The sequence below is a fragment of the Salmo trutta genome, chromosome 26 (assembly GCF_901001165.1).
Source record: "Salmo trutta chromosome 26, fSalTru1.1, whole genome shotgun sequence".
NCBI classification, from domain to species: domain Eukaryota; kingdom Metazoa; phylum Chordata; class Actinopteri; order Salmoniformes; family Salmonidae; genus Salmo; species Salmo trutta.
In genome coordinates, this window is record NC_042982.1 from 23,263,181 (window position 1) to 23,288,580 (window position 25,400).

The window sequence follows — 25,400 nt, forward strand, 5'->3', positions numbered from 1 at the left end:
GCTTTTTTTTTTGTCTATGAATTAACGTGTGTGCTTTTAGTGTCTGCAGTAACGGCACTAGAGTATAGACACTTCCAAAGTTAATGTCCGTTTCTTGTTGAACGTGGCAGAGGCCGAATCCTCATTCACAGTCTCTGGCAGCTCCAGGTGTAGATGGTACATATCCTCAATTTCTAGTAGTATATCATATTATAGAGAAATACACACAGACATTTAGACCAACAAGACCACAGAAAGGGTAACTTATAATGTAACATAGGCTATTATGTCAACATAGGAAGCGTTTAAGCAAGACCAACATCAGTTTTGTTAATCTGTCACAGGGCCTTATTCATAGCACAGGGAAAAGGGGAAGCAGAGTGGTCCCTGACCTAGGAAATGCTGAGATGGCACTCTGTGATGGACTGAACATTTGGTAGCTCCACAGTCAGCTCCAGGCTCTGAGAGAGGTCCCTGGGGTCAGAGTTAACAGTGAGCTGGTGCTGTGGCCGCTGAGGCTGGGCTGTCACTGAGCTGGAGATCACCTGGATCAGGTTCTTGGTCTTGTTGCTTTGGTCCCCTGGCCCAGATGTTAGCTGGACAGATGTGATGAGCTGCACAGGATTACTGTCCTCGGTCTGCCCTTCACGCAGAAGGAGATCTGCTGGAGCAGGGAAGTTGGGGTCTGGGAAATGAATGTCAAATAATTGTCAAAACATTCATCTTTAGCTACAGTACACCTTTAAAAAATATTAATACTACATAGTTAGTAGGTATTGCTCAATACATTGTGGTTAAATAATCTCGCCTTTATCTTGATGGTGTCACCTTAATAAAAAATAAAACTGTTCCCTTGAACCATGGAATAATTATGTAGAAGCCTTACCAGTGTTGGTGGCTGGACTGTTTTAGAGAACCCAGGCGGCACTGCATGTCCTCTAGGGTGCCCTTTAGCTTACTGCTGCAGATGTTGTACTGCTGGGCCAGAAGCAGGCCATGCTGCTGCTGGGTGAAGCTCAGGGCTAACAGGTGGACCTGGTCCTTCTCCCTCTTGTCCTTCTGAGCCTGCTGCGGCACTGCAGGGCTGAACGCCACATCCACCTCACTGTTGTCATCTAAGTACAGGGAACACAAGTTGTAGTTAGGGATGAAACGGTTACCGGTTTCAAGATAAACCATGGTATAATTCCCAACGGTTAGTATTACAATTTTACATTTTAATTATAATTAAAACACGGTTTGAAAAACTCACGGTAAATACTGTCCAGCATCAACCAAAGTTAGCAACAGTCTGACGCAGGCGCAGCATGCAATGTGGGTATTTTGGGTTTTACAAGAGTGCTGAGGGAAACTTAGTCGAAGATGGTCACCCTGTCTGCAGAACAAGCAAAATAAAATTGCTGCGAAAGGGGGCAACACTTCAAATCTCTTGAGTCATCTTCGTGACCACCACCCACTACTTTATAGCGATTGCAAGGTAAGTTAACTTTTAGCGCAATGCATGATGTGGGGACTTCGGAATGGAGGAAAATGTCATGGTTTGTCTGTCTAACTTGCTAATATCTTGTCAATAATGTAAACTGAAGCTTTCAGTGTTACTTTCTCTTGTAAAAACACTACACGTTGTTCTGCTGCTGTATGCGTCGTGTGTCTGCAGACTCTATTCGCCCATTGCACACGATAACACGTTATGTAGTTTAGTCACCCAACCAACATATTTTGTTCATTTAAAATCCGTCAGTCATCGACTTGGTTGTAAAAGTGTTCTAACAGGACAAACACTATATACTCCTATATTTATGTCAATTGTTGGGCTCATTACAATTACTATTACTGTCTTCTTAAAACTCATTTGTATGTATGTAAATTGAGCATGGGGTCATGGCATATACTCAAATGCAACAAAGACAGACACCCTCGTCCACTTACCCTCGCCTTGGGGGAATCCCCGTCGCCATCTTGGGGAACGGTCCAAATGATTAGCCAAGCAAGGGAAGTTTGCAGCGTAAGCCCCTCAGCCATCATTTTTAGTCAGCTTTGCGAGTGTACAATTATGTTCACTTCCTCTAAGAAAAGTCAGCGAAAACAACATCAATGGAGAAGTCAACATACAAGTGTAAGTAAAAACTAATGCAAATAATTTAAAAATTGTGCCACTAATGCACACGATGGCACAAACACGTCTCATAAAAAGTAAATATGTATTTGTAGAAATAAAACATTTTCCTTCTTCCGAAGTTCCAGCTAGGCAGGCTAACGTTAGTTAGCGAATTAATTTGCTAGCTATCATACAGTAGGCAGGCTGACGTTAGTTAGCTAATTCATTTGCTAGCTATCATACAGTAGGCGTATATTAATAATTATATTTTTTATATAAGTAGACATGCACTCATAATTGACTGAAGCGCATATAAAGCACCCACAAGCTACTGGAGGCTGAAAACAATCATCGCGGGATGAAGGGTGTCCATTTAAAAATCACTCCTTCTTCCCTCCCCCCTTGCCCTGCAAGTGTATACTCATCAGATGTCATGATACGTCATCAGAAGTGTCCACTTAATTTGAGGGCTGAGGGGAGTGTGTGTGTGTGTGTGTGTGTGTGTGAATGAGGTGAATGAGGTGAGTGTGTAATAATTGCAATGTAACAACACCAATAATAATAATACATTTGCTATTCCCTTGTTTACAGAGTGGGTGTGCAGCAGGCAAACCCAGTGATGCTACTGGTCCCTCCTCATCTACAGTTGTGACACAGACACTCAAGCAAGCATTTAAAAGACAGGCTGCTTATGCACCCTCATCAAAACATGCTCAAGACCTCACTGCAGCTTTTTCATATTACATTGCAAAGGACATGATGCCATTTCAAATTGTTGAGAGGCCTGGCTTTCTGAGGCTGATGAAGGTTGCCGTGCCTCACTACAAAGGGCCATCACGAACATTATTTGCCAAGACTGAAATCCCAAACCTGTACAACCAGGTTAAAACTGATGTTGGAAAAAGTTTGACTCAAGGCACATGGTTTGCTGCAACTACTGACCTCTGGACCAGTGAAAGCAGGGGGTGGTCAACCCTACATCAGCTTCACTATCCGTTACCTCACCCCAGACTGGCAACTGGACTCAAACTGCCTGGAAACACAGTTCCTCCCAGAAGATCACTCGGCTCACAACATCAGAGTTTTTTTTAGAATATGCTGGAAGAGTGGGGGATCAACAAGAAAGACCTGGTCTGCATAACCACAGACAACGCAACAAACATGATCAAGGCTTTTGAAGCGTTCCCAGATCTGTGGCTTGGGTGCTTTGGCCATAATTTGAACCTGGCCATCTCAAAGGCTCTGAAAAATCAGAGAGTTGACACAGCAGTCAAGGCCTGCCGTCATCTGATCCAAGGCTTCAAGGATCCAAGGAGAGAACTGAGAGAAAAGCTTGCTGCCCTCAACATGCCACAGAAGGCTCTGATCCATGATGTGGTGACTCGATGGGGATCTGCACACAAGATGCTTGAGCGTTTCCTCAGCCAACAGCAGCCAGTCTGCGCGACACTGGCTGGAGAAAGAGGAACATGGCATCTGATGCCCAAGGACGCCAATGTAAGTGTCATGGAGCAACTGTGCCAGCTCCTTGAACCTCTGAGCAAGTTTACAGATGCACTTGCCTCAGAGACACGAGTGACACTGTCAGCCATCAAGCCTGTCCTAGACCACATCACCCGTGATGTTCTGGTGGAAAGGGATACGGAGCCATCTCTGACCAGGGAGATGAAAAGGATAATGAGAGAAGACCCTAACAACAGATACACAGAGAAGGCAGAGTGAGTCATGCACATGGCTTTTTACATTGACCCCTGCTTCAAAAGGCGCTTTTTAGATGAGCCTGAGGCTGTAAAAGTTGACACTGACAGCTGTGTCCAGGAGGCCTTGAAGCTGGCAGCTGCACAAGTCAGGGAAGAAACACAAAGCACCAGCAGCACCTCCACCACCAACACCCCCACAGCGGCATCAGAGGGGAAAGGCCTGACTGGGTTGCAGAGAAAGATTACCTCAACAAGGCAGAAGAGAGGTGAAGAGGGTCAGATTCCGACCATCCCAGAAGACAGAGTGAAAGAAGAGACCAAGGTCTACCTGTCTCTGCCACCCATTCCAGCAGAAGAGGATCCACTGGTGTGGTGGAGGGGCCATGCATCAGAGCTGCCTCACCTTGACAGGGTTGCCAGGAAGCTTTTGTGCATCCAAGCAACCAGCGTGCCATCAGAGAGTGTTCAGCGCCAGCGGGAACATTTCCAGCACATTTTAACAATACTGCGATAATACTGATAACCGTGATAATTTTGGTCACTATAATCGTCATATGAAATTTTCATACCGTTTCAATGAAACACCTTTTAGGTCAAACAGTGTTAGATAACATTGGTATCAAAACCATTAAAAAGTGATAAGAAAGTCAGCTGTCGTATACAGTTGAAGTCGGAAGTTTACATACACTGAGGTTGGAGTCAGTTTTTCAACCACTCCACAAATTTCTTGTTAACAAACTATAGTTTTGGCAAGTCGGTTAGGACATCTACTTTGTTCATGACACAAGTAATTTTTCTAACAATTGTTTACAGACAGATTATTTCACTTATAATTCAGCCTGTTCAGCCTATCACAATTCCAATGGGTCAGAAGTTTACATACAGTGCCTTTAAACACCTAGGAAAATTCAATAAAATAATTTCATTGCTTTAGAAGCTTCTGTTAGACTAATTTACATAATTTGAGTCAATTGGAGGGGTACCTGTGGATGTATTTCAAGGTCTACGTTCAAACTCAGTGCCTTGATATCATCAAAAGAAATCAGCCAAGACCTCAGAAAAGAATTGTAGACCTCCACAAGTCTGGTTCATCCTTGGGAGCAATTACCAAATGCCTGAAGGTACCACGATCATCTGTACAAACAATAGTATGCAAGTATAAACACCATGGGACTACGCAGCCGTCATACCGCTTAGGAAGGAGACGCGCTCCGTCTCCTAGAGATGAACGTACTTGGTGCGAAAAGTGCAAATCAATCACAGAACAACAGCAAAGGACCTTGTGAAGATGCTGGAGGAAACAAGTATCTATATCCACAGTAAAACGAGTCCTATATCAACATAACCTGAAAGGCCGCTCAGCAATGAAGAAACCACTGCTCCAAAAACCGGCATACAAAAGCCAGACTATGGTTTGCAACTGCACATTCATACCTTTTGGAGAAATGTCCTCTGGTCTGATGAAACAAAAATAGAACTGTTTGGCCATAATGACCATCGTTATGTTTGGAGGAAAAAGGGGGAGGCTTGCAATCCGAAGAACACCATCCCATCCGTGAAGCACGGGGGTGGCAGCATCATGTTGTGGGGGTGCTTTGTTGCAGGAGGGACTGGTGCACTTCACAAAATAGATGGCATCATGAGGGAGGAAAATTATGTGGATATATTAAAGCAACATCTCAAGACATCAGTCAGGAAGTTAAAGCTTGGTCGCAAATGGGTCTTCCAAATGGACAATGACCCCAAGTATACTTCCAAAGTTGTGGCAAAATGGCTTAAGGACAACAAAGTCAAGGTATTGGAGTGGCCATCACAAAGCCCTGACCTCAATCCCATGGAAAATGTGTGAGCTGAACTGAAAAAGAGTGTGCGAGCGAGGGGGCCTACAAACCTGACTTAGTTACACCAGCTCTGTCAGGAGGAATGGGCCACAATTCACCCAAATTATTGTGGGAAGCTTGTGGAAGGCTACCTGAAATGTTTGACCCAAGTTAAACAATTTAAAGGCAATGCTACCAAATACTAATTGAGTGCATGTAAACTTCTGACCCACTGGGAATGTGATGAAAAAAATAAAAGCTGAAATAAATCATTCTCTCTACTATTATTCTGACATTTCAAATTCTTAAAATAAAGTGGTGATCCTAACTGACCTAAAACAGAATTTTTACTAGGATTAAATGTCAGGAATTGTGAAAAACTGAGATTAAATGTATTTGGCTAAGGTGTATGTAAACTTCCAACTTCAACTGTAAATATTTTTTGGGGACAATGTAAACTTTTTTTCCCTGCACCTCTTATAAAACAGGTTACAGTCCAGGTAATTATGCAGAAATACAGGTTTGTGTTCTGCAGGACAACAGTGACTCTTGGTACCTCCTCCTTCATGAGTGTCTGTCTCCAGTTTCCCTCCACACACAGGCACAGGCTTGTTCTCATCACCAGGGTTAGAGATGTGCTTCCAGCCACTCGCATTGATGTACAGCAACCCTTTCTTTGGCTCCTGACACAAACAATAAAGCAACTGTTCAGCTTCTTTATAGTTCACACCTCCATATTATTAGCCAGCAGTGCAGTCAAATGTGCACTGGAAACAAATGAACCAGTATTCTCTTATCAACACACTTGGTTATGTTATTTTTATGTAGGCCAGTGTTGTAAGAGTGTGTGTTTTGAATCTATAAACTCTAGTGTGGGTGTAGCTGCTCATAGAAAGCAGGTCATTTGTGGTTCCAGCATTTCAGTGAGTAGGCAGGAGTCAGGCTGAGGTAGTGCATTATTATTTGCTCCCTGTTTTGTTTGTTTCTCGATAAACATCTGGTAGCTTTGGGGGTCATTCTGTGACAGGTCGTCTAACATGGACCAGAACTGGTTGAACTGCTGCAAAACTTCCTGCTTTGTACTACCAGGGAAGAAGACATATTTCTGAAAATATGTTGAGGGATTTAGTTCAGTATACACACAGCTCATTGGAGTTTTGCATTTGATTATGGTATGGCAAGGCACGCTAGCTATAGATGAACAAGCATGGAGAGAATTCCTTGCTAGGTTAAATAACGTTTATGTTAGCTAGCTAACGTTACAGTAGTGTAGCTAAATGGCTACCCCAATACACCAACCAGCAATGCCTTGAATACAATCAAACCATTTGGTACGAATGCTGTGAATCAGATGGAGAACAGTAGTTATCCTTTTAACACAAAACACATGGAAATACTCAACAGTAAACTTCAAGTTTTTGTGACCCTTGTTCTAACGTTATAGCTAAATGTTGACAAACTCAACTTTGTCGCTAGTGTCCTCTGTTACTATGGAAACGAGATGAGGGGTGCATGCACGCCCTCTTCTGACAGGAGAGAGGTGCTACTACTTTGCGCTCAACGGTGGACAGTGTCTGCATCCTTCAGACATGATGGACCAGACACATAAACCTCTTTCATCACACCAGAGTAAACAATGGACATGTTTAGATATGAAGCATCATTTATTTTCATTACAAGACAAATATATGATATAAATATGTTCTCATTCAGGTGCTAAAAATAAAATGTATGACAAACACAGTATAAAATTAGTTCCTAAATAATGTATGCATTTCTGCAATAAACATGGCCGTTATAAGGAGGTAAAATGACAGATATAGTACAGGAGGAAGAATGTCAGGAGCATCTTATGTTTCAGTTTGCTCTAGGCCTGTTCTGGTCATACATGAGTCTCCCTGATCATCCATTGTCTTATTCCTCTTCCTCCTCAGTAGCTCTGCAGATGGAAAAACAAATGTAACATACACTATTATGCAATTTCAAGAGGAGAAGCAGATGTGTTCCTGATATGTAAAAAAAATCAACACATAGGCCTATGCAATGAAGAGTTAGTGTAAGGTTACCTCAATCATGTCGTAGATCCAGCCGAGGAACTCAGCCACCTTGGTGTAGACTCCGGGGTGGTTGGGCTCAGCGCAGCCTGTACCCCAGCTCACCACGCCCACCAGTCTCCACACATTGTCAATTTGACAGACCAGAGGACCCCCACTGTCCCCCTGGGGAGAGGACAGGAGCAGATACACACTGCTGTCAATCACACTGGTTACCAGACCACCACACTGATTGCTAGGGGTTGAGATATTCTTAAATCACAGTGATTTAGGGATTATGGGTTGGGATATTGTGAAATACTGAAACCTGAGCTCAACTGAATTTGATCGGTTGGACCTTGAATAAAGCTGGTGTGCCCGCATGCCTAATGAGCTTTGTCTTTGATAATTCAGAACAGTAATGGGGACACATGGGGGAAAATATTCTCATTATCAAGAACCAATTCTACTTTTGTAAGAAACAACTCTTTGACCTTTGGTAAATCTCTTCATAAAACAAGCCGCAGGAGGAAGAACTCAGGTATGTTTTATGAACTAACCTGACATGCGTCCACTTTGCCCTCGGTGTATCCAGCACAGAGCATGCGGGGGGTGATCTCTCCATTGTACATGCAGGAACTGTTGCATTTCTTGGTGCTTATCAGTGGAACCGGAGCTTCTTTAAGTGTGGCAGGGATGAGAACTGTCAAAGAAAGTCAAACTAATGTAAATATGCATCTTATTTTTAGGACTTGACTGACTTTGTGCTATGAAAAAAACATTGAACCATTGATAGAGATACATTAAATTCTTCTATTTAAGTTATATTATTCATTTAACATAGTCATACCATCGTCTGGTTGAGTGTAGCCCCAGCCAGAGATCCAGCATTGTGTTCCCCCTGGAAGATCATGCTCGTACTGTGGCAGACAAATAGGCCTGATGGTATCTAAAAAATACAATTTAAGAGAATATTAAGAATATTAGAAAACAGTGTAGGTCATTTTGAAGTTCATTTCAGTAATATTGGAACATGGTTTGGAACTGATTGCTGTAATAATATAGTTGAGTGTTCCAGTCAGCCAAAGGACTATGTGGTGCATTCAAAACAGAAGCAATCAAGTTCCCTGTCACCTGAGAAATTCAGTGGGGTTCGCAGTTTCATCAGAGCAATGTCATTGTCGTGGCTCCTGGGATTGTAGTTCTTGTTGTAGAGGATCTTTTCCACTGCATATCCAATGTACTGAGCCATTTTAGCTGAACTGCGTGTGACAATGCCAGCGTAGACCACCCAACTGGACACCTGTGGTAGCCTATAGCTGGAATGTGAAAAAAAGAGATGAAGCAATTTATATCGGATAGATGGCTCTCCAATTCTCAATTGCATGAAGTATAACTGACTTTGCGCAAAATAAAGTGAGAGCTATTACTGCCCCTAGTCATCACTACACTGTCATGAGTCAGTGACCTTTGACCTCAAACATCTAACCTCTTATCCCGAGGGGTCCTTGGGGGTCTTACTTGTGTACACAGTGGGCTGCGGTGACCACCCATTGGCTGGTGATGATGGTGCCTCCACAGGTGTGTCGGTTGCTGTAGTAGAGACTGACTTGCCAGGGCCACCTTCCCAAGGTAGCCTCCACTCCCCCAATTATCCTGGGCAGCTTAGCCCGCGTCCCACACTCTACACAGGCACAGGAAACAAACATGAAGGCATTTTTAAAATTATATTTATTTAACCTTTATTTAACTAGGCAAGTCAGTTAAGAACAAATTCTTATTTTCAATGACGGCCTACCAACAGGTAAAAGGCCTCCTGCAGGGACGGGGGCTGGGATAAAAATGTTTAAATAAATTAAATCAAAATATAGGACAAAACACACATCACGACAAGAGAGACACCACAACACTACATAAAGAGAGACCTAAGACAACAACATTGCATGGCAGCAACACATGACAACACAGCATGGTAGCAACACAACATGACAACAACATGGTAGCAACACAATATGGCAGCAGCACAGGGTATAAACATTATTGGGCACAGACAACAGCACACAGGGCAAAAAAGTAGATACAACAATACATCACACAAAGCAGCCACAACTGTCAGTACCAGTGTCCATGATTGAGTCTTTGAATGAAGAGATTGAGATAAAACTGTCCAGTTTGAGTGTTCGTTGCAGCTCGTCCAGTCGCTAGCTGCAGCGAACTGAAAAGATGAGCGACCCAAGGATGTGTGTGCTTTGGGGACATTTAACAGAATGTGATTGACAGAATGGGTGTTGTATGTGGAGGATGTGGAGGATGAGGGCTGCAGTAGATATCTCAGATAGGGGGAGTGAGGCCCAAGAGGGTTTTATAAATAAGCATCAACCAGTGGGTCTTGCAACGACTATACAGAGATGACCAGTTTACAGAAGAGTATAGAGTGCAGTGATGTGTCCTATAAGGAGCATTGGTGGCAAATCTGATGGCCAAATGGTAAAGAACATATTTTACCCAGATCACTTTACATACATTGTATTGAGATAACTCATCACCCTACAGTATATACTGAGTGTCCAAAACATTAGGAGCAGCTTTTTAATATTGACTTGCACCCCCTTTTGCCCTCAGAACAGCCTCAATTCGTCAGGGCATGGACTCGAAAGTGTCGAAAGCGTTCCACAGGGATGCTGGCCCATGTTGACTCCAATGCTTCCCTCTGTTGTGTCAAGTTGGCTGGATGTCCTTTGGGTGGTGGACCATTCTTGATACACACGGGAAACTGTTGAGAGTGAAAAACCCAGCAGTGTTGCAGTTCTTGACATGCTCAAACCCGTGCGCCTGGCACCTACTACCATACCCTGTTCAAATGCACTTAAATATGTTGTCTTGCCCGTTCAACCACATACACAATCCATGTCTCAATTGTCTCAAGGCTTAAAAATCCTTCTTTCACCCTCCACCCTTTAATCTACACTGATTGAACTGGATTTAACAAATGATATTAATAAGGGATTATAGCTTTCATCTATATTCACCTGATCAGTCTATGTCATGGAAAGAGGTGTTCCTACCAATGTGTAGCACTATGAAGTCATGACTGAGAGGTCATATAAAGGTCCTTGGGTCCTACCGATGTGTGAGATGCACAAATGTACAATGTAGTTAATCCACTATTATGTTAGTGTTGTTAGTACCCTGCAGAAACTTACCAAAACATTTCAAAGCTATAACCTTCCCTGTGACGCAACTCCCCCTAAATAAAAACAAATAGGTACATTAGAAAACCTTGATAACTTTGTTATAGCACATCCATTTTTTCTGCATCATTAGGTAATGTATTATCTCCTCAGACAGCTGCCGTACCTTAACTGCCATATATTTTCCAGGCTGCTCTTGTGTTCGGAGGTAATCTGTATAAAGCCATCTGTGTAGTTTGGTCCTATGTCGGTTAAGTTCACCCCTTTTTGCTTGGTCAGTCTGGAAAGAAAATAAATCAGTTATATCTTCTATAAAAGCAGGCAAGATGAGAGTGTCCCTTTTAAAAAGTAATGTCTGATCTATGGGGCATAAGGCAAGCCTATAAACGAGGTATTAACAGAGCATTAAATAATCCATCATTAACTGGGAGCAATCAGCCTTATGGTTAGGTGAATAGCCTAGTATGTTCCCAAGATGCTTGGGCTTTGTAGTAAGAAAGTGGTCTTAGTAGACTAGCCTTAGATATCCCAGCTGGCGGCAGACCAGGGTCCCCAGGGAAGAGTTCCATCTCTCATAGCACACAGGCAGCCAGGTGGGAACCTTCTCCAACTGGATCTCCAAGAGAGAGTTCTCCGGGCTGATTCTGTAAAACACTGAACCTGATTGATAGAAAATAATCCCTCCAGAGACCAACTAGATCAACAGTACTGAACTGTGGCCTTGTTTGAGAGGGAAATGTTAAGCAGCTTATATCCAATAAATAATGTAGTCAATATAAACAGATCATTATTTCATGTTTTGATGTCGGTCGATAGACAGTCTCCACTCCTCTCCACTGACTGTGACCATGTAGAAGTTGTTAAAGAATTAATTAATTAACATATGTACTGTTATAAAAACAATTATAGCTGTTATATAAACACATATGGTTTATATTACACAGGTCCGATCCAGATGTGTTGGTCATTACTGACATGCTGACCACACCACACGCGTCGCGTGCCTGAGCGTTGCAAAATAAATTTAAACATACATGTTATTCAATTATTGCACCCACACTGCTCGCGCACGCCAACGAGTGTCTGCGTTGCCAAGGGCTAACATGCTGACCACACCGCTCGTGTGGCGAGCGTTGCAAAATACATTTAAACAAACGTTATTCAATTATTGCACCCCCACTGCCGCCCACGCCAACAAGTGTCTGCGTTGCCAAGGGCTAAAATAGAAGTCAGTTCTATTTGTGACACTGATCGTGGTGCAAGTCCTGCCTTTCCCATCTCCTCATTGGTTTATAGAAGCAGATACCCACTTGCCATCTCCTTATTGGTTATACCCACCGGGGGTGATTGAAAGATGAACTGAGTTTGGTTGGTCGTCGTGGTAACTATGAAAGTTAGATGCCAATCGCCATATAAAGTCCAAAGAAGAAAAGGCCTGAAAGGAGGAGAGATGACTACAGCAAGCTAGCTAAATAGGACAAATTAGCTAGCAACTGCAAGCTACCTAACTAAATTGCCTTAAATATTTAATGCTTTTCGACCTGTCCCCAAAGTAATATAATTGGTTCAGAGCTTGTTTTGATATTTTAACCTGCATGTCGTGATCGCATTTGGTGTGGGTGGACAAAATCAATTTGCGCACAATGGCGCACGATAGCGCACACTCTCAGCCGGCTTAGGTACGGTGTGAGACGTGGTTAAGGAAGAGTGTTTTGAATACTGATGTTAACCTTTCTGGTTATAACCTTTTTCGGCAAGACAGCTCTTCCTAAAGTGGGGGAGTGTCAATCTTTACCAAGGATCACCTTCAGTGCTCGGTTGTCTCCACCAAGTCTGTCCCCAAACAATTTGATTTGCTGGCCTGTACCTTACCTGCCCTAAGCTCTCTCCTGGCCCCTTACACTAAGTCTGAATTTGTCCTGCTAGGTTAACTAAACTGGGACATGCTTATAACACCTGACCAAGATCTAAAGCAATGGGACTCCCTAAATCTTTCTCAGATTATTACCAATCCCACAAGGATTGACTCCAAACATCCAGAAAAGGCTACTCTCCTCAATGTTATCCTCACAAATAATCCTGATAGGTATCAGTCTGGTGTTTTCTGTAATGACATTAGTGATCACTGTTTTACAGCCTGTGTTCGTAATGGCTGCTCAGTGAAACAACCTGTCCTGGTTTGTCATAGACTCTTGCTAAAACACTTCAATGAGCAAGCCTTCCTTCATGAACTGGCCTTTGTAAAATGGTATAGAATCAGCTTGATCCCCTCTGTCGAAGACACTTGGACCTTCTTTTGATATTTTCAGTGGTATTGTTAACGAACACACCACCATAAAGAAAATGAGAATTAAAAACAGGTTCAGCCCCTGGTTCGACCGTGATCTTGCCGAGTTACTCCACCTCAAGAATTGCATTTGGCGAAATGCTCGGCACACACATACTCAGGCTTACTGGCTATCGTTCAGGCAAATGAGAAATACGTGCACTCAGGCTATTCTGAAGGCCAAAGTTAGTTACTTTAACCCTTGTGTTGTCTTAAGGGTAAAACATGACCCGCCACTATGTTTAACAGCAGAGATAATCCCCTAAATTATATTTTTTCAATTTGAAATTTGATGACTTTTCCTAGAGTGACCCCAACATTAGAAAAAGTGAAACATCGCCTTTGTTCATATTTCCATGAAAGCTGTACACCACCAGGGTACAAAGATTGTCTTAGGGTCATTTTTGACCTGGCAGTTATAAAATAATTTACACACCACAAAAACCACAAAGACACACACACACACACACAATGAGAAATTGAGATTATGTGTGCTACTGATTGAACTCAGACAATACTAACATTTTCTTGTGCATGTGCAGCATCTCCACTCCACGACCCCACACATGACTCAAGTTCACAGACAAAATAAAAACAATTTCAGACAAAATAAAAATGAAAAATGTCTTGAAAGCATTGTTTACTAATGGGGAATGCAGTCAGAGGCTATAAAGGTGCTGCAGATGACAGTCCCCCCAGTTCTCTCTTTGCTGAAGCCATGAGTGCACGTTTCAGTGCCCAACAGGTGGTAGATCCGATTTTTTCAGATGTCCAGGAGGAACAAGAGAACAATGATTTAGAAGAGGAGGAGATATCTGAAGACGAAGATGGGGAAGAATACAACCCAGAGCATTATACATCACCCCCAAGCTGAAAGAGAGACATTTTTGTCAAAGAACAGCAAAATAACATGATCCTTGTCACCATATGTCAACCAGGACAGGATGGCAGTGCAAAATGCCATAATGATGACCCCAGTGCCCACAAGACATGCAGTTGCCTATGCTCAGGACATCGCCTCAATATTCTACATGTTCATCACACCAGCCATCGAAAAATCATCCTGGAGATGACAAATTTGGAGGCTTTCCGTAAATATGGAGACAACTGGAAAAGGATGGATGAGATTGACCTGCGCGCCTACATAGGGCTGCTAGTCTTAGCGGGTGTGTATAGGTCCCGAGGCGAGGCTACATGTAGTCTCTGGGATGCAGAGAGTGGAAGGGCGATTTTCCGTACCACAATGCCACTGAAAGTCTTTCACACTTTCTCAAGAATGCTACAATTTGATAACCCTGAGTCAAGACCTGCAAGATGTGTGAGAGACAAACTGGTGGCCATAAGAGAGGTTTGGGAGAAGTGGGTGGAGCGTCTGCCATACCTCTACAACCCTGGGCCTGAAGTAACAGTGGATGAGGCCATACCTCTACAACCCTGGGCCTGAAGTAACAGTGGATGAGCAACTGGTCCCATTCAGAGGTACATTTTTATTTTAATATCTGTAATGTAAGTGATTTTCAATGTTAATTTTATTATGTATTGCTGTAAGATCATTGATTTCTGTGATTGTTTTCTGTGACACTGATACTAATTACTGATAATAATCTCTTTTGTCAAAAGGTCGCTGTCCTTTCCGGCAGTATATGCCCAGCATGCCAGCAAAGTATGTTATCAAGATATGGGTGGCCTGTGCGGCACAATCCAGCTACGCTTGGAAGATGCAAGTTTACACAAGGCCGACCAGTGGAGGCCCAGAGAAGAACCAGGGGATGCGGGTTGTGCTTGATGTGACAGATGGACTGAGGGGGCACAATGTCACGTGTGACAATTTCTTCACCTGTTATGAACTCTGCCAGCAGCTCCTGCAGAGGAAGATCACCATGGTTGGTACAGTTAGAAAGAACGAGCCTGAGCTCCCCCCTGCACTCCTCGCAACAAGGGGGAGAGAGGCCTTCTCATCAACATTTGCCTACACCCCCACCACCTCTCTAGTTTCTTACCTCCCAAAGAGGAACAAGAATGTGGTCCTCCTGAGCACACTGAACAAAATGGCTGAGATCAGTGATCGTGAGGACAGGAAGCCAGCCATTATCCTGGACTACAACCACAACAAAGGAGGCGTGGACAATCTGGATAAGGTGAATGGTACTTACAGCTGCAGGAGGATGACTGCCCACTGGCCCCTGGTCATTTTCCACGTTTTTGTTTTGTATTCTATTCTTATTTATTGTTGTTATTTATACACCTTGTGGGTGGGGGCAATGTTTAAAAAAATGGGAGAAGACTAGTACTTTGTAGTTAAATTCGTCATTGTACAGTATATAAGAATATATCACTATGTTGCCAAAAAAGTTCCAGACTGTTATTGTTTCCCTTCAATAAAATGCATTCAAAACTACTTTCTGCACATTTCTGCTACTTTCTTAGGCTATACAAGTGCTATCGCTTCCTAAAAAAATTATGTTTACACCTAGTATCTTTAGCAATAATAATAATAATAAACCTCTACTTTAGTAAAGAAAACAATTATGACAGGTGTGTTGTAATAAAAACGACTGGTGTCCACTGATTAAATGCAGTCTTTCGGCATTGTGAAAAGGGAAAATGCAGATATTCACAAATTTTGTGATGAATGACAGGTTTTTTTCTTCATGCAAACTAGATTTGGAGTTTAAAATTAAATTAATAAGATGCTTTATTTTAGGGGATAAGTGAAGGCGGGTAATTTTTTACCCTTAGGACAAGGGGAGTATACAGAATGTTAAGACTACATAAGGGTTAAGGAGCAGTTCTCTCTCTGTGGGTCTAACCCCAAGAAGTTCTGGAAAACGGTTAAAGACCTGGAGAATAAACCCTCCTCCTCACAGCTGCCCATGTCCCTTAATGTTAATGATGTGGTTGTTACTGACAAGAAGCACATGGCTGAGCTCTTTAATCACCATTTCATTAAGTCGGGATTCCTATTTGACTCAGCCATGCCTCCTTGCCCGTCCAACATTTCCTCATCTCCCACCCCTTCTAATGCGACTATCCTCGATGCTTCTCCCTCTTTTCCCCCTGCCCCGCTACAAAGTTTCTCCCTGCAGGCAGTCACTGAGTCTGAGGTGCTAAAGGAGCTCCTTAAACTTAAAAAATCTGGGTCAGATGGTTTAGACCCTTTCTTCTTCAAGGTTGCTGCCCCTATCATTGCCAAGCCTATCTCCAACCTTTTTAACCTGTCTCTCCTTTCTGGGGAGGTTCCCATTGCTTGGAAGGCCTTTATTTAAAGGCGGAGATAAAGTTGATTCTAACTGTTATAGGCCTATTTCTATTTTGCACTGTTTAACAAAAGTGATGGAAAAACGTGTAAATAATCAACTGACTGGCTTTCTTGATGTCTATAGTATTCTCTCTGGTATGCAATCTGGTTTCCGCTCAGGTTATGGATGTGTCACTGCAACCTTAAAGGTTCTCAATGATGTCACCATTGCCCTTGATTCTAAGCAATGTTGTGCTGCTATTTTTTATTAATGTGACTAAAGCTTTTGATACGGTAGACCGTTCCATTCTTGTGAGTATTGGTGTCTCAGAGGGGTCTTTGGCCTGGTTTGTTAACTACCTCTCTCAAAGAGTGCAGTGTATAAAGTCAGAAAATCTGCTGTCTCAGCCATTGCCTGTCACCAAGGGAGTACCCCAGGCTCGATCCTAGGCCCCACGCTTTTCTCAATTTACATCAACAACATAGCTCAGGCAGTAGGAAGCTCTCTCATCCATTTATATGCAGATGATAGTCTTATACTCAGCTGGTCCGTCCCTGGATTTTGTGTTAAATGCTCTACAACAAAGCTTTCTTAGTGTCCAACAAGCTTTCTCTACTCTTAACCTTGTTCTGGACACCTCCAAAACAAATGTCATGTGGTTTGGTAAGAAGAATTCCCCTCTTCCCACAGGTGTTATTACTACCTCTGAGGGTTTAGAGCTTGAGGAAGTCACCTCATACAAGTACTTGGGAGTATGGCTAGACAGTGCACTGTCGTTCTCTCAGCACATATCAAAGCTGCAGGCTAAAGTTAAATCTAGACTTGGTTTCCTCTATCGTAGTCGATCCTCTTTCACCCCAGCTGCCAAACTAACCCTGATTCAGATGACCATCCTACCCATGCTAGATTACGGAGACATAATTTATAGATCGGCAGGTAAGTGTGCTTTCGAGCTGCTAGGTGTTCTTTACCATTCGGCCAACAGATTTGCCACCAATGTTCCTTATAGGACACATCACTGCACTCTATACTCTTCTGTAAACTGGCCATCTCTGTATAGTCGTCGCAAGACCCACTGGTTGATGCTTATTTATAAAACCCTCTTAGGCCTCACTCCCCCTATCTGAGATATCTACTGCAGCTCTCATCCTCTACATACAACACCCGTTCTGCCAATCACATTCTGTTAAAGGTCCCCAAAGCACACACATCCCTGGGTCGCTCATCTTTTCAGTTCGCTGCAGCTAGCGACTGGACGAGCTCCAACAAACACTCAAACTGGGCAGTTTTATCTCAATCTCTTAATTCGAAGACTCAATCATGGACACTGTTACTGACAGTTGTGGCTGCTTTGTGTGATGTATTGTTGTCTCTACCTTATTACCCTTTATGCCGTTGTCTGTGCCCAATAATGTTTGTACCATGTTTTGTGCTGCTACCATGTTGTGTTGCTACCATGTTGTTATCATGTTGTGTTGCTACCATGCTGTGTTGTCATGTATTGCTGCCTTGCTATGTTGTCTTAGGTCTCTATGTAGTGTTGTCTCTCTTGTTGTGATGTGTGTTTTGTCCTATATTTCTATTGTATTTACTTTTTATTTTTTATCCCAGGCCCTGTCCCTGCAGAAGGCCTTTTGCCTTTGATTAGGCCGTCATTGAAAATAAGAATTTGTTCTTAACTGACTTGCCTAGTTAAATAAAGGTTGAATGAAATAAATACAATTAAAAAAATTATCACAAATGTTGTGATACACCATAAAACTACTAGGAAGGGCTTTCTGCCTGACCAATCAAGTGCATCCCAAATCATACCTTACAGTGCCTTCAGAAAGTATTCATACCCCCTTGACTTATTCCACATTTTGTTGTGTTACAGCCTGAATTCTAAATGAATTACACAAAATCTCACCCATCTACACACAATACCCCATAATTACAAAGTGAAAACATGTTTTTTGAAATGTTAGCACATTTACTGAAAATTGTATTTAGAAATATCTAATTTACATAAGAATTCACACCCCTGAGTAAGTACTTTAAAGAAGCACATTTGGCAGCGATTACAGCTGTGAGTCTTTCTGGGCAAATCTCTACAGAGCTTTCCACGGCTGGATTGTGCAACATTTGCCCATTATTCTTTTCAAAATTCTTCAAGTAGATTTAAGTCAAAACTTTAACTCCGCCACTCAGGAACACTTACTGTCTTCTTTGTAAGCAACTCCAGTGTAGGTGTGGTCTTGTGTTTTAGGTTATTGTCCTGCTGAAAGGTGAATTAATCTCCCAGTGTCTGGTGGAAAGCAGACTGAACCAATTTTCCCTCTAAGAGTTTTGCCTGTGCTCAGCGCCATTCCATTTATTTTTTATCCTGAAATACTTAATTACAAGCATACCCATAACATGATGCAGCCACCAAAATATGGAGAGTGGCACTCAGTAAAGTGTGGTATTGGATTTGTACCGAACATAACTATAAGGGCACAAGGTGAGACCCAGATGCAGACGGGAGGCAGATGGTTTGAGTCTTGGATATTTATTATAATCCAAATGGGTAGACAAGAGAATGGCAAAAAGTCAAAACCAGTTCAGAGTCCAGGAGGTACAGAATGGCAGGCAGGCTCGAGGTCAAGGCAGGCGAGTACAGAGTCCAGAAACATGCAAGGGTCAAAGCCGGGAGGACTAGCAAAAGAAGAATAGAAAAAGCAGGAGCACGGGAAAAACATGCTGGTTGACTTGAACATACAAGACGAACTGGCCCAGAGAGACAAGGATCACAGGGATAAATACACCGGGGGAAATAAGCTACACCTGGAGGGGGTGGAGACAATCACAAGGACTGGTAAAACAGATCAAGGCGTGATTGTCCCCCCCCCCCCGTCTAGGGACGCCTCCTGGCGTCCTACCTGGGCGCATACCTGGCTGACCGGGGTGTCGGCTGTGAAAATCGGCGATGAGGGCTAGGTCCAGGATGTCTTTAGCAGGAACCCAGTACCTCTCCTCTGGGCCATAACCCGCCCAGTCAACCAGGTACTGGAAATCCCTGCCCCATGGTTGAACCTTCAGGAGGCGTCTCACCGTATACACTGGCTGGCCATCAATGACACAGGAGGGATGGATGGGCCTAGAAACAGAAGACAGAGGACTGTGAGACAAGGGCTTAATCCTGGACACTTGAGAAGTAGGGTGAACACGAAGGGTACGGGGCAACAGCAGACTGACAGCACTGGGACTAATGACTCTAGAAATGGGGAAAGGACCAATGAAACGAGGGGAAAGTTTATGGGATTCTACCCGGAGGGGTAGGTCCCGAGTGGACAACCATACCCTTTGCCCGACAGCGAGGAACCAGAGTCCAGTGGTGGTCTGTTTGTCGACGATACCTGGAGGGGGTCTTGAGAAGTCACCCAAGCTCTTTTCCAGGGACGGCGGACGAACATCTGGGCTAAAGGTATGTTGACCTCAACTTCTTGCTCTGGGACGAGTGGGGGCTGATAGCCCATAGAGCATTCGAAGGGGGATAGTCCTGTAGCCAAGCAGGGGAGAATGTTCCTGGCATATTCCAACCAGACATGTTGCTGACTCCAGGTGGTGGGGTTACTGGCAACAAGACACCGGAGTGCCGTCTCCATATCTTGATTGGCTCACGCCGACTGGTCGTTAGATTGGGGATGAAACCCAGAGGACAGGCTGGCTGACGACCAAATAAGAGTGCAGAATGCCTTCCAGAATTGGGACAGGAACTGAGGACCCCAGTCCTAGACAATGTCAACCGGGAGTCCATAGATTTGGAAGACGGGCTTTACCATAAGCTGGGCTGTCTCCTTGGCTGAAGGTAACTTCGGAAGAGGGATGAACTGGGCGGCCTTGGAGAATCTGTCAACCACTGTCAGGATGGTGGTGTTGCCATCTGACGGATGAATCCCAGTGACAACATCCAGGAAAATATGGGACCAGGGGTGAAGAGGGACAGGGAGTGGCTGTAGGAGGCCAGACGGAGCTTGCCGCGGAGTCTTGCTTTGCACGCACACCATGCATGCGGCAATGGACATCAGGGACATCAGGAACCATGGTGGGCCACCAGAAGCATTGACGGAGGAAAGCCAGAGTTCGACGAGTACCAGGATGACAGGTAAGCCTGGAGGAGTGAGCCCATTCCAGGACCTGAGACTGGACCAAATCAGGAACAAACAGCCGGTTAACAGTTGTAAATTGTTGCTTTAGATCCCCAAAAGCCTTGTCTGCTGCTGGAGACCATGTGAACGGTACCTTGGGAGAGGTGAGTGCAGAGAGGGGAACCGCCAGGTTGCTGTAGCCCCGAATGAAACGGCGGTAGAAATGTGCAAATCCCAGAAACCGTTGTAGCAGCACCCTGGAAGTGGGCTGGGGCCAATCCAACACCGTGCTCACCTTCTCGGCATCCATCTGAACATTCCCCTCAACAATAATGTATCCCAGAGAGGAGATAGTGGAGCAGTGGAACTCACACTTCTCAGCCTTTACAAACGACTGATTCTCCAGGAGGTGCTTAAGGACCTGTCAAACATGGAGAATGTGTTCCTGGGCAGAACAAGAGAAAACCAGGATGTCGTCGAGGTAGACAAAAACAAAACGTTTCAACATGTCCCGGAGCACATCGTTGACCAGGGCACTATGAGTACCTGGTTATGCCATCTAGTGCCCTGGCATCCATGGGAACAGAGAGGAGTTGAATTGGAATACTTAGTTCTGATACCAGGGTAGCGTCCATGAAACTCTCATCTGCCCCAGAGTCAATAAGCACCCGGAGAGACTTAGACTAGTCTCCCCACAGCAAGCTCACAAAAAGGAGTTTAGGTAATGGGACAGAGGGTTCCCAGTCAGACTCACCAGAGTACTTGTACCTACTAAGGCTTCAGGTCTCTTTACTGGGCAGGTGGCTATGTAATGCCCTACAGCTCCACAATACAGACAACAATTGGAGTTTAGCCTGCGGGAACATTAATCCCTGAGCGGTTTCCTTCTTCTCTGGCAACTGAGTTAGGAAGGACACCTGCATCTTTGTAGTGACTGGGTGTATTGATACACAATCCAAAGCCTAAGTAACAACTCCAACATACTCAAAGGGATATTCAATGTCTGCTATTTTATTTTTACCAATCTACAAATATGTGCCCTTCTTTGAAAAACCTCCATGGTCTTTGTCTTTGTGGTATCTGTGTTTGAAATTCACTGCTCGACTGAGGGACAATTGTGTGTGTAGTATAGAGATGACGTAGTCATTCAAAAATAATTTTAAACACCATTATAGCACACAGAGTGAGTCCATGCAACTTATTATGTGACTTGTTCAGCACATTTTACTCCTGAACTTGTTTAGGCTTGTCATAACAAAGGGGTTGAATACATAATTACTCAAGACATTTCAGCTTTTATTTGTAATAAACATACATTTTTTTGAAAAACATAATTCTACTTTGACTTTTGGGGCTATTGCGTGCAGGCTAGTGACAAAAGCAATCTACATTTAATCAATTTTAAATTCAGGCTGTAACACAACAAACTGTGGAAAAAGTAAAGGGGTGTGCATACTTTCTGAAGGCACTGTATACCTTATTTAGTGCACTACTTTTGACTGGAGCTTATGGGGCACTACATAGGAATAAGGTGTTATTTGGGACAGACAATCACACAGCCAAGATGACAGTCTTTGTGGTGAGTGAGGTGTTGAAAGGCACAGACCTTTCCTGGGGTCAGCCACAGAGATGTCCTCAGTCACATTACAGAAGGACGTCTCCTTGGTGTCCCCTAGCCCTGCTGGGCTCTGGGAAGAGGTAGGCCTCAACAACAACCTGACTGTGGGAGGGAAAACAACAACATGGAGAGTGAATTATAGTCATAGTGTATGTGAAACAGATGTTCTTAATCTAGCTCTGTCATTGTGTGAGACATGGTTATCATGCATAGTTAATCAGCTCATTGTAAAACATTAAAATACAGTGTTCTATATTCTGACATGTAGGGCTACTTCTGTTTTTCATCCACCACAGCAAGGAATCTGTATTGCATAAACATTAGAACATTGAATATGTCATCATTCTCTTCATACTCCATGATTTGACACTTGAAGGATGTCTCACCTAGGAACCACACTCCGACTGCTAAGCCTCCCAGAAGTCCTACTGCACACACAGCAACCAGTACTCTCACCAGTCTATTGGCTGACACTGGAGAACAGCTGAATTAGACACTGATAAGATATCAACTGGCCTGGGTATACTGATAAAAGGCATGTTAGCTGTCTGTCACACTGACATAGAGTGGAAGAGATAGCGACACAGCATGTAACAGCCAATTACACAGTCTACAACTTGCACACAACTAAGGATGTGAACAAAGCATACCACATGTAGGGAACTTGACCAGTGACAAAGATGAACGCTTAACATTTCACAGGCAGTGTCATAATCAACTGATTTACAGTATATAAAGTCTGCATGGCAGCTGTGAGGGGTATAGTTTACCGTACAACTTTAACTTAAGACAATGAGATACTAAAGTACTAAAGCTTAATGCTGCTATATGCTCTAATTAGATAAGACTTTATATAGCATGCCTTGTTTTTGTACTAATTGGATAATGTTGTCAACTAATGATAGCCTGTGGTTTCAGCCCTATTAGACAGTGCATCACCCAGGCATTGACCTTACTGTGGTTTGTAGAATGGATTCCTCTCAGCCAGGCATGGCAGCTCTGACTCTGAGCTCCTCGGGCCTCTCCCACTCCTGTCTTCTCTGGGTGGAAAGAATGACTGACAGCCACAGGATTCTCAATCACAGATAATGTATCTCCATCAAGATTCTGCAACAGATGTGATGAATACAACACACACTATTCATATCAGTCTTCTGGAACACTGGATTTGAAGATAACCTATTCTTCCTGGCTGACTACCCCTCCCCTTCTACACACACAGACGCCTCCTTATTCATCCCCTTTATCAAACAGATTTAATTAGGATGACTATGAAACAAGAGATCTCCAGAGGGTTTGTCCAGGTGTATAGAATTTGAATGGCAGGTGTGTAAAGGTGTGTAGATAATGTCACAGGTGTCCAGGTGTGTGAACTGAAGCACAATGTATCATTCATAGCCATATATGAGAATCCCAGCCAATGTGTCATACTTGTGCTGCAGACATATGGATTTGGGCTCCCGAGTGGCGCAGTGGTCTAAGGCACTGCATCTCAGTGCTAGAAGCGTCACTACAGACCCTGGTTAGATTCCAGGCTGTATCACAACCGGCCGTGATTGGGAGTCGTATAGGGCGGCGCACAATTGGCCCAGCGTCGTCCGGGTTAGGGTTTGGCCTGGAAAGGCTGTCATTGTAAATAAGGATTTGTTCTTAACTGACTTGCCTAGTTAAATAAAATAAATAAAATGTACTCTACACAGTACCAGACCTATGCAGTAGGTATTTCACATGCAGGTGAATGACTTTCTACAATTGTTTTCTATTGCAAGACATAATTAAAACCAAAAATGTCAGATACTACAGGGTATTTCTAGCTCATGCAATGAGATATTGTAGGAAAATAGGAAAATCATTATATATTTTCAAATCCCATCTAAAAAAAATAGGAAAATCATTATATATTTTCAAATCCCATCTAAAAACCATCTACTCCAACATGATGCTTAAACATTGTAATTTACCCATAGAATCAACAGCAGTATGTTAACCCAAAGCATGCACTGTATGCATATATTTCTCTTTTAGTTATCCTCTAGCTGTCTAGCAGATAATACATTACATTAGTAAAAAGTACACAATGTACATGTACTTGAAATACATTATGAGGATTGACAATAGATTATTAAAAACCATTAATAAATCATCACAGTTGTTGTTAAACAACATGCACAACAGCTAGTACATGTACAGTAAATAGACAGAGGCATTATGAAAACAACATCTGTTGACACTCGATGAGTAAGTCGATAGCCTAAAGACAACAGAGAAGGTATCAAGGTGATAATGAAAATAAATAAGGGTAAGGAGAGAGATATAGATATGCCTGGAGTCTTACCATGTTTCCCTTGTATGTTCTGTTGTCCAGAGGAGAGTGTGGCAGTGGGCTCTTCAGCGTTCATCTGTAGGCCTGTGTTAGGTTAGAGACAGAGATGCACTCCGCTCGCAGCTGGTCGACCATTTGCCATTTCACAGAATGCAACTCTGGATTTTCCCTTCACAAAGAGACAGTGAGGTCAGCAGTGGGTCTGTGCTGTTGAATGAACCTGTTGTTTTGCCAAGGGGGTCATGGGGCCTATGGAGGCAGGCTCAACCAGTTATTTGTAGGAGGGAACATCTCCAGAGATACCCCACAAGCCACTGATAGGGCAGGCAGAGGCACAGGTTGCTTAGTAACACCCTTACCTGTGCCAACAGAGCATCCACTTGGCAGACAGAACATTATTAGCTGAACATTGTAGCTTCATGAGCAAAGGTCATAATTACAGATTGTTGAAAAGCCTCATATCACGTCAATCCCAGTCAGACTCATTTGGAATCCAAAGGTATCACATCTCTCAGCAGGCCACTCCAGAACAAAATGAACACTGTTCTGCCTGCCGGTGAGGTGACAGATTTTCAGTTTCTCTCTCAAAATGAACAAATAAATGCATTTGTACAGTTTTTGTTATGAATTATTAAAAAACAATTATTTCTGGATACCCGTTACAGTATATCCAATTTACTCTGCATCAGGTGCAGTACAAAAAATAACCAACCAACGAATTTGTTTTTGAGTGAATCATATTTTATTTGACAAGGATATACAAATAAATATGTTAATTAAAACATGATCAAATTTGGACTTTTTCATCTGTTTACAGGTAAGTATGGGTAAGAAGTATTTTTTGAAAATTTCTCTTCTATTTTACGGCAAGCTTAATTAATCCAGTCTCATCTATTTAAATTGAGAACATCAAGGTGTTCCTAATAAAAAATTGTAGATTTAATCTGCCATCTAGAATGCCAGC

The 25,400-nt window shown here is 43.1% G+C and overlaps 3 protein-coding genes across 6 annotated transcripts; 1 reads left to right on the forward strand and 2 right to left on the reverse strand.

Moving 5' to 3' along the window:
* Positions 1-2: 2 nt before the first annotated feature.
* Positions 3-2,461, reverse strand: LOC115163457 (PIH1 domain-containing protein 2). 3 transcript variants are annotated; one of them, XR_003869739.1, is made up of 5 exons: positions 2,403-2,461; positions 1,909-2,045; positions 1,232-1,354; positions 866-1,094; positions 3-664 (listed from the first exon to the last, which is right to left on the reverse strand). XR_003869739.1 is itself a non-coding variant. In XM_029715339.1 (3 exons), coding segments are annotated over exons 1-3 (249 nt in total). In that variant the 5' UTR covers positions 1,251-1,320; the 3' UTR covers positions 3-663. The 3 variants fall into 3 exon arrangements, 1 of the variants encoding a protein (XP_029571199.1); XR_003869740.1 differs by lacking the exon at positions 1,232-1,354; XM_029715339.1 differs by lacking the exons at positions 1,909-2,045; positions 2,403-2,461 and having other exon boundaries at positions 1,232-1,320.
* Positions 1,336-4,412, forward strand: LOC115163455 (zinc finger BED domain-containing protein 1). Its single transcript, XM_029715336.1, has 2 exons — positions 1,336-1,456; positions 2,669-4,412. Exon 2 carries the CDS (start codon positions 3,173-3,175, stop codon positions 3,797-3,799), a length of 627 nt encoding a protein of 208 aa, XP_029571196.1. The 5' UTR covers positions 1,336-1,456; positions 2,669-3,172; the 3' UTR covers positions 3,800-4,412.
* Positions 4,413-7,246: 2,834 nt separating this feature from the next.
* LOC115163451 (transmembrane protease serine 5) lies at positions 7,247-24,691 on the reverse strand. 2 transcript variants are annotated; one of them, XM_029715325.1, is made up of 13 exons: positions 24,449-24,691; positions 23,070-23,220; positions 22,500-22,586; positions 22,102-22,215; positions 11,340-11,475; positions 10,988-11,101; positions 10,834-10,877; positions 9,152-9,314; positions 8,765-8,949; positions 8,481-8,579; positions 8,191-8,333; positions 7,664-7,816; positions 7,247-7,536 (listed from the first exon to the last, which is right to left on the reverse strand). In XM_029715325.1, the coding sequence occupies exons 1-13, from the start codon at positions 24,449-24,451 to the stop codon at positions 7,528-7,530; spliced, it is 1,401 nt and encodes a 466-aa protein (XP_029571185.1). In that variant the 5' UTR covers positions 24,452-24,691; the 3' UTR covers positions 7,247-7,527. The 2 variants fall into 2 exon arrangements, with proteins under 2 accessions (XP_029571185.1, XP_029571184.1); XM_029715324.1 differs by having other exon boundaries at positions 11,340-11,481.
* Between the last annotated feature and the right edge of the window lie 709 nt (positions 24,692-25,400).